The sequence below is a fragment of the Lynx rufus genome, unplaced genomic scaffold, assembly GCF_022079265.1.
Source record: "Lynx rufus isolate CCGP_SWC_20201006 ecotype Redwood Valley unplaced genomic scaffold, mLynRuf1.p SCAF_1, whole genome shotgun sequence".
Lineage (NCBI taxonomy): Eukaryota > Metazoa > Chordata > Mammalia > Carnivora > Felidae > Lynx > Lynx rufus.
In genome coordinates, this window is record NW_025814823.1 from 232,512,795 (window position 1) to 232,525,204 (window position 12,410).

The 12,410-nt window shown below is 44.4% G+C and overlaps 1 protein-coding gene across 1 annotated transcript in view; it reads left to right on the forward strand.

Moving 5' to 3' along the window:
• Positions 1-1,466: 1,466 nt before the first annotated feature.
• The window catches only part of SEMA5A (semaphorin 5A), a 305,585-nt gene continuing 294,641 nt past the window's right edge, over positions 1,467-12,410 (forward strand). Inside the window, exon 1 of the mRNA XM_047074421.1 lies at positions 1,467-1,587. Coding sequence (XP_046930377.1) covers positions 1,467-1,587 — 121 coding nt within the window. The remainder of the gene's footprint in view (positions 1,588-12,410) is intronic.

The window sequence follows — 12,410 nt, forward strand, 5'->3', positions numbered from 1 at the left end:
AATGAACTTCTCTACCTCCATCGTCTTCTTTATCCAATTTCCTGCATACACTATTGTAAGAACAATGTTTTAAGTATTTCTTGTGCTGTTATCTCGTGGTAGCTTGTTGAGTAAAAATAGAGACCTCAGACCTTGGTATAGTGTGCCTTCCAAATCTTAACTCAACCTCCTTCTGTCTAAACTGCTTCCCACTAGTCTCCTTTAGATCTCCCAGGGTCTGGCTCAATTACAGGAAACCATTCCCCAAACTGTTACTACCTCCTCCTTCCTCTTGCCCCTCGAGGGCACCCCTGCACCCCTGTTCCCTTGGCATGGAATGCACTTCCAGAAACCTGCATGGGTTGAAATCCTCCATATCCTTTAGTATTAAGCTCAAACACAAACTCTTCACGGGACCCACCCTTGGGTCCTCTAAATGGCAGTGGCATTCCCTCCAAGGTCCCATGGCACCCCTGCTCCTTTCGACGGTTTTCTAACAGCTTAGCTTACAGTTATTTTTGCAAGCCTATCTTGTTTTAAAGCTTATTAATCTTTAAAATCATGCCTATTCTTTAAAGTCTCGTAGCTGCCAGTGTAGCAGTTGCATTTCACCCAGTAGGTGCTCACTATGGATTTTTTTATTTGATTCACGCTTGATTTCCGGCCAGAAACTCTGTAGGCAGGCCGTGTATAAATTTCAAAGGATAAATTCACCAAATATGGGCAGTTTGTAAGAGTTGGGTGGCAAAATATTAGTCGGGTTGTTGGTAAAAGACAGTGGTCGTGGCCTTATGAAACAAGGGCTTTGGATGTCAAAAAGGAAAAGGTAGAGTTCCTTAGCGTTTCCCCGCATAGATCCCTGCTAGCGCGAGGGGATGAGGAAGGGCAAAACCTTCAGCGATCACAAACAAAAAAATTTTTTTTAATGCTTATTTATTTTTGAGAGAGACAGAGACAGGATGCCAGGGGGTTAAGGGCAGAGAGAGAGGGAGACACAGAATCTGAAGCAGGCTCCAGGCTCCAGGCTCCGAGCTCGAACTCATGAGCTGAAAAGGGCAGTTTGTCCAAGCACTCGAAGGCTCTCCCCCTTTTTTAAAAATTCTTTTTAATTTTATTTATTTTGAGAGAGAGCCAGCAAGAGTGGGGAAGGATCAGAGAGAGAGGGAGAGAGAGAGAATCCCAAGCAGGCTCCAAACACTGTCAGTGTGGAGCCGGACGTGGGGCTTGATCCCATGAACCGTGAGATCATGACCTGAACTGAAATCAAGAGTCCACCGCTTAACAGACTGAGCCACACAGGTGCCCTGAAGTCTCTCCTTTTTTAAAAGTAGTGATGAGGCTTTCCTATAAGACCCCTGCACCAGAAAACCCGAACTCACGTTCATCGGATTGTTCTCTTTTGTGTGTTTTAGGCACTTCCCCCACATGACAGGAGGACGAACTTCTGGTTAGGAGACAACTACCTGGAGCCCACGCCTCTGCCCACCATGAAGGGGACCTGTGTCATTGCATGGCTGTTCTCAAGCCTGGGGTGGTGGAGACTCGCCCAGCCAGAAACGGACGCATCTCAGTGCCAGCGAGCGGAACACCCGGTCATTTCCTATAAAGGTGAGGGACAGGCACGCTCGGACTGCAAGGGCACCCCTTAAATGCACATCCCGTGTTCAGTGATCGGGAATAGCAGCGGGTCTTGCTCTGTCGCTCCGTGACTCTTGTTCCAGACATTGTTTAAAATACGAACGAAAATACAAAATCTCCCACTGCAGGAATTTCCTGTCCCAAAACTGATCACTACTGTCTCTTTCAGGAAGAATTCAGCATTGGAGTTATCACGGCCATGGTTGAGGCCACCTTTTCTTAACGGTGCTGTGAGCCTCCTAGGCATTTAAACCAGGGGATAAAAATGTGATCTGAAGCAAAGAATTCTTCGCTTCAGCATTTCCCTACAAAACCTTAGTCTTAACACAAAACTTACACCGTGGTCTCTATCTGGCATTGCATGGCAGACAGAACTGATTTCATGTCTCAAGTATCTCCATGGGTCTGTAGGATTAATTAATTAGTGTGTAAATTCAGTCATTTGTTCTTTTATTTATCAAAATTTATTTAAGACTCTCTATACTCTGGGCACTCTAAACAGTCAGGATGAAAAGTAGGTTAGTGTTTGTCCCTGCCCTCAAGGAACTTCCAATTGTATTATGAAGCCAACTATAATTAATGAGACATTGTATTTTAATAATTCATGCAATAAATAGTTTTATGTTTGTTATGTTTTAAACTTTATATCATGAAAAAATGTCAAATATATGCAAAAATAGAAAGAATAGTCTAAGGAATACTAACCCAACGTTTATTTTTATTTATTAAAAAAATGTTTTTAATGTTTATTCATTTTTGAGAGACAGAGAGAGAGAGAGACAGAGTATGAGTGGGGGAGGGACAAAGAGAGAGGGAGACATAGAATCCGAAGTAAGCTTCAGTCTCCGAGCTGTCAGCACACAGCCCACCATGGGGCTCAAACTCACGGACCGCAAGATCATGACCTAAGCTGAAGTCATACGCTTATCTGACTGAGCTACCCAGGTGCCCCGTAACCCAACATTTATTAATTCCGGGCCCACCATTTTTCTCCCAATCCCCACACATGTTCTACCTCACACCCGCCAAATTATTTTGAAGCAAATCCAAGAAGTCGTATAATTGTATCTATAATATTTTAGTTCTTAACTGTCAAACAAAGGGAATTCTCAGCACCATTATCACTTCCGAGAAAAAAGAAATGCAAAAAAACCTCAATTCCATAAAGTCATCTGATATCCAGTGAGTATCGTGAGATCCAGATCCCTGATGGTCTCATGAATGCTGATGCATTTTTTTGTTACCAGTTGGATTGACTCAGGGTTTAAATGGAGTCGATCCATAGCGATTGGTTGGTATGGCTCTTAAGACTCTTCTAACTGTGCACTGTTTTGCTGTGGTGGTTTTGTTTCCCGTGCAAATTAATTACAAAAGAAATCGGAGCTCTTTATCCTGCAGAGTTTCCCACAGTCTGGATTTGGCCAGGTGCATCCCATTGGTGTTGAAATGTTCTTCTGTCCCGAATATTTGTGTAAATTCAGAGTAGGATCCAGAGGCGGCTTAGATTCAGGGTCGACTCTTTCTGTCTCTCCCGTGTCACGGACGCTGCGGTGTCCTTCTCTTGGGAGGCAGGTAATGTGAAATTAGTAGTCACTGATGATCACGGCCTAAATCTACCAATTCGTTCATGGGTGTGAAGCTGGGATTTCCTAATTTTACGATTCTTTCTTCATTTAACAGCAAGAATACTTCTGTATAAAGTAACTTTCCCTTATCAACTACTTGAATATCCTGAGGACACACTCATATAGGAAAGGCAGAATTAATGTTTTTGTTCCTTTCCTTTCCTAGTTTTGTTTTTGTTTTTGTTTTTAAAGCCTAGTTAGTTGGTTCCCTCATTTTATCTAAAGGGGACAAATATGTTTACTTTTTTTTTTTCTTATTTTGGTTATTAGAATCATTGTTAATACATGGATTTTAACATTTGAAATATTTCAAGCAATTGTAGTTTTTATGCTTATGGGTGGTGAAATCATCTCATTTGAAGCCCATGGAAACCTCTTAAAGTTGGCTCCTGAGCTCCTCTGACACAACCCAAGGTCACTTTTGAAAGCAACCCAAGGTTGCTGACTCTGGGACGAGGAGATGTTGCTTCCCCCCCTCTGCCATTTCCTTCTGTAGACCTGTGCACCGGCCATTTTGGGCTCCTTTAAGCATGGCCGTCCCTAGCGTTAGGTCTTTCCTATGTACAGAGCTAAGGAAAACTTTTTGAGAATGCACCGTAATTTCCTCTGGATACCTCCAGCCCATCTGCAGGACTAGAGGGCTTTTTTCTGAACCCCTTCTACCTTATGTCTGTGTCTTTCGCTCCCATGCACGGAATCCCGAGTCTCTGCAGCCCACGTGATTGTTCCCTTGCCTCTTCCTGAAACACACACTGCATGCTTTCAGAGCAACTTTCAAGCAGCGCTAGTCGTGTCTGACTACCGAAAACGCTGTGAGATCATCCGCCTCTCTTCTTGTAGTTCTCGGGCTACAGGTTTCATTGGGAAATTAAAGCAATGTGGCTACTTGGAGATCACTTGAAATAATTTCCTCTTGCGTGGTTGTGTTCCCAACTCAACACCCAGTTGATGTCCTGTGTTTAATTTCTCTTTTGAGTTTTGGAAATTTTAAGAATTTACATTATTAGGTAGTATTTCAAAGTTTCATTAATGAGGCAGTGAATATTTAGAGAAACTGGCTTCACTTGTGTTTTCTCCGCCCTGTTCCCTCTCTCTGCATTTAGCTCACCTTTTACTTTATGGTCCACGCTTCTGTTCTCTGCCTAGCATTTTTTGACATAGCAGTATATCCTGGGGTCCCTTCCTTAGTCGTGCACTTTATGTCTTTTATTTTCACAGGCACATACCTGTCCACTGTGTGATGAACCATAGTGTATTCAACAACTCCCTATTGAGAGATGTGTAGGTTATTTTCTGTCCTTTGTGGTCGTGGATGGTGTTACAATGAGTAACACCTCCTGCTAACATCTCTTAATCCCGTGCAAGGGTATCATTGGAAGAGATTCCTAGCATTGACATTGCTAGGTTAAAGGGTGAATGCACCTGTGTTTTTGCTAGATATTGCCCAACTCCCTTTCATGAATATCACACCATATTGTGTTCTCATTGCCCTGGATATGAGGATCTATTTCCCACCAGCCTTTCCAGTAGAGCGCACTGTCAGGCTTTGGGATTAGGACTAATCCCATAGTTCGTAAGTGACATCTCGACCTAATTTTAATTTCTGTGCAAAATTTTTTAACTTGGAGCAAATATTCAATAAACATTTAACAGGTGCCTGTTACGAGGCATTGTCTGTGCTATATATTGAGGATATAGAGCAAAAAATACAGTTCCCTTCAAGGGTTGAGAATATCCTGTAAGAGTATAAAGCAAAAGGAACATTGCATTATAATCTGTTAAGGGTCTTAATGGGTATCTTTGGTGGGTGCTGTGGGAGCCCAGGAGAGGGGCATCTGAACCAGATAGCCTGGGCTTTGGGAGAGTGCTTAAAGATTTCCGGGTTGAGTCAACAGCAGAGCTGAGTCCCAGATGATTGTTAGAAGGTGTTCATGAATCTGATGAATGGAGAGGTGTCTCAGGAAGAGGAAAACAGCAGGTGCAGAAGCCTTCAAGTGAGGAAGGGAAACCTAGCGGGTCCTGGCCGGCGTTCTGTACAGGAAGCCATGAAATCTTAGTTGAGGTTATGGAAAGGAGGTGGAGGGAGATGAGGCTAGTAGTTGGAGGGTTTCCATATTGTCGGGCATCTGAAGGCCCTTTAAGAAATTCCCCTTATCTGGATCAGCTCCCTGTTCAGGATGGCAAAACGCGGCAGGGAGAGCCCATCCTGAGGCTGCGGCCGTGATCAGAGGGAGCGGTCATGAGGACGTAAGCTCAGGGAGTGGTAGCAGAAATGTAGAGAATTAGGTGAATTCCAGGGGCACCTGGGTGGCTCAGTTGGTTAAGCATCCGACTGTGGCTCAGGTCACGATCTCGTGGTTCATGAGTTCGAGCCCTGTGTCGGGCTTTGTGCTGACAGCTCAGAGCCTGGAGCCTGCTTCACATTCTGTGTCTCCCTCTCTCTCTGCCTCTACCCCACTTGTGCTTTGTCTCTCTGTGCCTCTCCAGAATAAATAAAACGTTAAAAAAAAAGAAGAATTAGGTGAATTCTAGAAATGTGAACAATGTGTTGATGATTTAATGGATGTGGGACAGGAAGGAGAAGGAGGTACTGAGTATGATTTACAAGTTCTTGGCTGTTGATTCCATATGTAACGAAGAACAGGAATTTAAAATGATGATTTTATTTTTATTTGTTTATGTATTTATTTATTTACTTATTTAGGGTTTATGTATTTGGAGGGAGGGAGGGAGAGAGAGAGAGAGAGAGAGAGTGAGCAGTGGGGGGGGGGTGCAGAGAGAGAGAGAGGGAGTGGATCCCAAGCATGCTCCACGCTATCAGCACAGAGCCTGAAGCAGGGCTCAAACCCACGAACCATGAGATCATGACCTGAGCCAGAGTCCGACACTTAACCGACTGAGCCACCCCGGTGCCCCTAAAATGATGATTTTAGATTGAGAAAACTGAGTTCCTACTGCAGTCAAATGGGTTGTCTAGTTGAGAGCAGGGCATTAATGGATCCAAGAAAGGAGAGCTTTTCAAGTGGGAGGAGGCCATCCGAGTATCTGATGATGAAGAGTTCAAGGCAGATGTGGGCCAGAGGGCAGAGTGACGAAGTCCTCCTTGTTTGCCCAGAACAAACCCTGTTCCTGGGTGTAGCACTGAAAGTATGATCTATGTCTCGGCTTCCCAGGGCTCCTGTAACAAAATACCACAAGCCGGGTTGCTTCAAACAACAGAAATACCTTCTCTTACAGTTCTGGAGGCTAGAAGTAAAAAATCCTAAGGTGTCAGTAGGCCATGCTTTCTCTGAGGGCTCTAGGCAAGAATCCTTCTTTGCCTCTTCTCAACTTCTGGGAGTTGTCCACGATCCTTGGTGTTCCTAGGCCTGTGGACGCATCACTCGAGTCTCTGAGTCTCTACCCCCGTGGCCTTCTCTTCATGGGGCTCTGTCATTTCGCCTCCTGCTCTTTTTACCAAGACACTAGTCACATTGGATTTAGGGCTTACCCTCACCCAGCATGATCTCATCTTTATAAGTTATACCTGAAAAGACCCTATGTCCAAATAAGGTCACGTTCGCAGGTACTAAGGTTAGGACTTCCACGTACCTTTTTGGGGAGCGCAATCCAACCTGTAATAAATGGCATTTATCAGAGCGGTTTCAGGACCGTGCTGGGGGAGTAGACTAAATGGTGATGGGCAGGGGCGCCTGGGTGGCGCAGTCGGTTAAGCGTCCGACTTCAGCCAGGTCACGATCTCACGGTCCGTGAGTTCGAGCCCCGCGTCAGGCTCTGGGCTGATGGCTCAGAGCCTGGAGCCTGTTTCCGATTCTGTGTCTCCCTCTCTCTCTGCCCCTCCCCCGTTCATGCTGTGTCTCTCTCTGTCCCAAAAATAAATAAACGTTGAAAAAAAAAATCAAAAAAAAAATAAATAAATGGTGATGGGCAGAGAAACAAATGTGAGGTGAAGAAGTAGATATGAAAGGAGACAGTTATTGACTCAGCCGCCAGGGACGTGAGAGCAGGGGACAGCTTTTAAGAGAGCATTGCTTAATCATCCTTAAGTGCTGATGGGGAAAAGCCAGGTGAAGGAAGAGGCTGAAGAGAGAGGGGGAGAGAATTGATTAGACAGAGTCCCCAGGGCCGTGGGAGGAGATAGGATACTGGGCACAGGTGGGGGATTAGCTTACAGGAAGCCGACCCTACCTCTAGCGAGTCTGGAGGGAGGGAGTCTAGGGCACCCAGGATGCAGGAAAGTCGGGGGGTGGAGGGGAGGGGGTGTCTGAGGACCTCCATCTCGGCTGAGAAGGAGTGAGCAGGCCATGTGCCAAGAGCATGGGAGCTTCAGGAAGGAAGTGCTTCTCTGAAGAAGGGGCAAGACTGTTGACCAAAACATACACCAGAGATTCCCTGGGGGATGTGAGGAGCCCCGCTAGCCCTTGAAATGGCTCATGTTACAGCCTAGCAGGTGGGCACTGCTGGGCTCCATGAACACTCTTGTGTAAGGTGCGACTCTGCTAGAACATTTACGATACCGCAGAAATACATGAAGGACTGGATGATGCGGACTTTGGAAATCTTGATTTCTGCGTACACTTAAAATTTCATGATTTAATGTTCTTCTACATCGGAGGCGCTCTGCACAAGAGGCTCCTCATGAAGTAGACCAGATGCTACAGTAACGTCTTCATACGACTAAGCAAGTTTTATTGAAGCCTTGATTCGATTTACCTGGGTAGGCAGAAGATGCTGGCAGGATCTCGTTTTTCCCCATCCTAGGTGAAATATTTGCCACCATGGGCTTCCCTTGTCTAGCAGAGTTCATTGCTCAACACGCTCTAACAGCTTGCTGTGTTTGCAAGGTTACTCCCTTGACTGCATGTTCTGGAATATTTATCCTTGATTGTTCAGGGGCTGCTAAAACACTCTGACCCCTCGCAGACACACCATTTACACTTATGTCCTTGTCATTTGCTTAAATGTCTGTTCCAATAAAGAGGGAAAAAATAGTGACCCTTCAAGACAGCATGTTTCTCAGCATGCTTACTGAGCCTCATAACCATCTCTGAAATGAGTTTTAAATGTTTAATGTCCACTTAAGGCAATAGTGCCATATTCTGCCTTTGTTTGTTTATTGATTAAAGTTTACCCAGCACGCTTGCTATTTAGAGTGTGCTCCATTTATAGGAATTGGTTTATGGGGAACGATTTCACAGTATGCACAGAGGAAGACCACCAGTGGGGCGAGTCATGCCGCACTTAGGCTTTCTTTGCCTTGGAGCCTTAATATCATGACTAATCTGGAAGCCTATCTTCAGTGCCTTAGCTGGTAGTGCTCAGTGTTCGTGATTACTAAGATTCTTCCTGCCTGCCGAATCAGGCAAGGCATTGTTAATTCCACTCTCGGGCCCCTCAGATCTTCATCTCTGACTCCTTGGTGTTCCCGTTGAGTGTCCTCCTACTTACGGATTCACCGATTGGCTGGAGATTTGTTTTGGAACTTACGAAAGCGTTGTATGAATGCTTGATACTGGATTAGCAATGTTTGGCCCCAGGTCTTTGGAAGGGCATCTGAGGAAATCGAAATGGGGGTTCCAGCTTTGGCCAACCCCGGGACAGGACTGGGTGTGGCGTTGGCCTTTGAGTTCAAACAACTGTCTTTATCTCCACATGTAGTCTTAGGTGATTGAAGGGACCATGATTGAAAGGGTACAACATAGGATTTTGAACTTGGGTTCTATTCTCATACCACAGAATGAATCCTTTTCACCTATCCTGTGTTGTTCTTTTGAATCGTATAAACGCATGTCATTGAATTTGTGTGTGTGTTAGAAGCATTGACTTGTTGCTGGCAATAAAAATATAAGACGTGCTTTATAACTGTCTTCTTCTTCATGTTTAACGTACTGAGAATCCCGGCCACTTCCTACCTCTGAGAGGCTGTCTTTCTACCAGTCTGTAAGGTGGCCATGTACACATTTCCTGTTGCCCCATTAGCCGCCATTCCTGCCTGTCGTCCTGCCAGTTACTTCCCTCTCCCTGGCTTCCTCACATTTCCTGAGACCTCTGCATTGCTTGGTGTGCCACATGCTCCCTTGGGGCTGGGGATGGCATAACCTGGGCAGCCTCAGTTACCCTCCAAGGCCCAAGGATGGGGATGCCAGAAGGGAGCCAAGGGATCGTTTATGTGCCATGGCTCCGTGTATCCTATGGCCCCAAGCACATCCCATGGCTCCGTACATGTCCCCTCGCTCCTCCTTGTCCCACGGTGCTCCATTTTTTCCCCGGGTTTTGACATTCTGGCGTCTAAACCCTGGACAGTCATGTGGTTGTTACGGCCCTGGCTGGATTGCACCTCTTCTCTAGGACTTAGGACCCTCATCACCACCAGAAGGGCTATAGTGGATGATTTCTGTTTCCCAGAAGATTTTAGAGATTTCAGAGTCTTTGAGTATATAAATCTTGATTGAAGCCACCTCTAGTATTTCTCCCTGTTCATCTAGTCTCAGATCTGCCATTTGACCTTTATAAATCATCAGTGTGTGTGATTGTATGACAGTGGCCTACTTTCTCCGAGGAAGAATTAGGAGAATTCATTTTCATGAAAAATAGGTTGTGTGAAATTCATTTTAATATTTCCTTTTAATATTTTCATATGAATATCTGATTAAAGCTTAGGTACAGCTAGTCTCTGCTAACTGTTGAAATCTGCCTCGAATTCAATCCTCTTTGTAAAATGTAAAATTTACATAAGCCAAGTGTGATTCTTTTTGGTTTCCAAACAGGATATGAGTGATCCCCCTGTGAGTTTATTTGGGGAGGAAAAGCGTTGTTACGGATCCTTAAACGTTCTTTGTTCCATAAATAATTTGACTTTTGTTCTCATGCGTGTGACTGAATGGTTCATCTAATGTACTGTCACAATCACACGGGCAAAATATTCCAACCTATTTGCAAGTGAAACAGCAGTGGTACAGGCGCATTGCTTGTTTTGTGCATTGAAAGCTGCATTTGGGAATCCAGTTTTTATTTGAAACTCTGTTGCCGGTTGTGCCATCTGAAAGATGGAATATTTAAAAAATACACAACTTGCCAACTCTCTAATGTAGGTATATCACCATCGTTCATGAGCGCACATACGTGTTAGAAGAAAACGCTGCGTAAAACCACTATGCGTCACTCAGTGGGTGAACTTGTTCCAATGCCTACATCGTACTTTTATGTCATTATTCAGCTTTGACTGACGAGACTGGAGATGGTCCCTGTTGTATGTATTATTTTTAAAAAGAATGATTAGACTCTGATGCAAATGATTTATTGAGTTTTCAGAATTGCTAATAACTTCCATATTATTTTTGTGTTCTAGGGCCACTAATGAAATAATCTATAAAACGGAACATTTATATTGTATCTCAAGATCGGATTTCGAGCTTTTGGATTGATTTGTCTAGGTGGGGAAATAGTTTTTTATTATTTTAAAGCTTCGGATGGAATACTCTATAAGTGGAGTAGGTCAATGTGATAGCATTAAAACTGGGAATACGATTTTGTAAAGGCATAGTCAGGATTCTGACTGATCATAGTCAAGCAGTCATTTTATTTGGCCTCAAATGGTATGCTACTGTATTTTATTGATCTGTAAGCATATTCTAGTCTTTTTAAGCATCAAATGGACAATTCATGTGTTCTCACACTGAAGGTAGATAAAAATCTTATCATTATTTTATTTTATTTTATTAAAATTTTTTTTTCGATGTTTATTTTTGAGACAGAAAGAGACAGAGACAGAGCATGAGCAGGGGAGGGGCAGAGAGAGAGGGAGACACAGAATCTGAAGCAGGCTCCGGGCTCCAAGCTGTCAGCACAGAGCCCGAGGCGGGACTTGAACTCATGAACCGGGAGATCATGACCTGAGCCGAAGTCAGATGCTCAACTGACTGAGCCACCCAGGCGCCTCTATTTTATTTTATTTTATTTTATTTTATTTTATTTTATTTTATTTTATTTTTTAATGTTTATTTCTGAGAGTGGTGGAGAGGGGCAGACACATGAGCTTGAACTCATGAACCATGAGATCGTGACCTGAGCTGAAATCAAGAGTCTGATGCTGAATGGACTGAGCCACCCAGGTGCCCCAAAATCTTATCCTTATTTTAAGTGTGAAGGAGGAGTTGAAGAGTAAATGTGGAGTGAATACAGTTTGGATTAGGTGGAAGTTTTCTTGGATTGGTTCTCCTGTCTTACTCTGACATCAAGGCCAGGTCAGCAACCATGGTCACACTGGAGAGACGAAGCATTAGGCCTACGCCAGCACACAGCAGTGCTGAATTTTTCTGTTGCCCACATGACAAGGAAAAGACAACATCCAGGTTTCTAAATTTAGTTTGTTTACTCATTTAAAACATCACATTAACCTTCTATTTCCTGGAGCTTTCTTCGTGTTGAATAAAGAAGGTCCATGAATAGACCCTAGCTTTAGGAAGAGTTATTCCTTCATTTCTCCTTTCCTTTCCCATCCCCGACCTGTGATTCAGGGGTGGACTCAGCCCCGTCACATGTGTTGCACCAGGCAGGACTCAGTCTCCCTCACAATCAAGAGCGTAGCGACGTTGTGTGCGTGTCGAAATGAAGACACTCCTCTAATCTGTGCAGCAAAGTTGTGGTAAAGCTGTTTGATCATCGCCCCCTTGAAGGCACCTCTGGTTGCACGTCAGAAGGACCACAAACCCTATTAAGTAAAATCAATGAGGTGGGACCCCGACGCCAGGCTGGCAGTGGGTGCTCATGGTAGCTCCCAGACAACATGATTGTCATTCTCCTTTGCAGTTTTGATTTTTCTGCCCCTCAGTTCCCTGGCGTTAGCACACAGAGCGCTTTCGCTTCTGTTTGTTTGAAGATAAAAGCGGGGGTCCAGCCCGTCAATAATTTAATCCGTATTTACTGACTACCTCTTATGGGCTGGTTTCAGTCATGGGGGTTACCCCAAGAAACACAACAGGTAGGAATCTTGGTGGGCACTGAGTTTACATTTTCTTAGGGGAGACAGACAGGAATAAGATGATAGAACGTGGAGTGAGTTACGTAATGATAAGGGCTGAGGAAAAATAGCAGGGAGTGAGCTAAATACGGGAGGGGTCTTGCCATTTCATCAAGGTAACCGGGTGTGCCTGACGGTCACCTGTCATC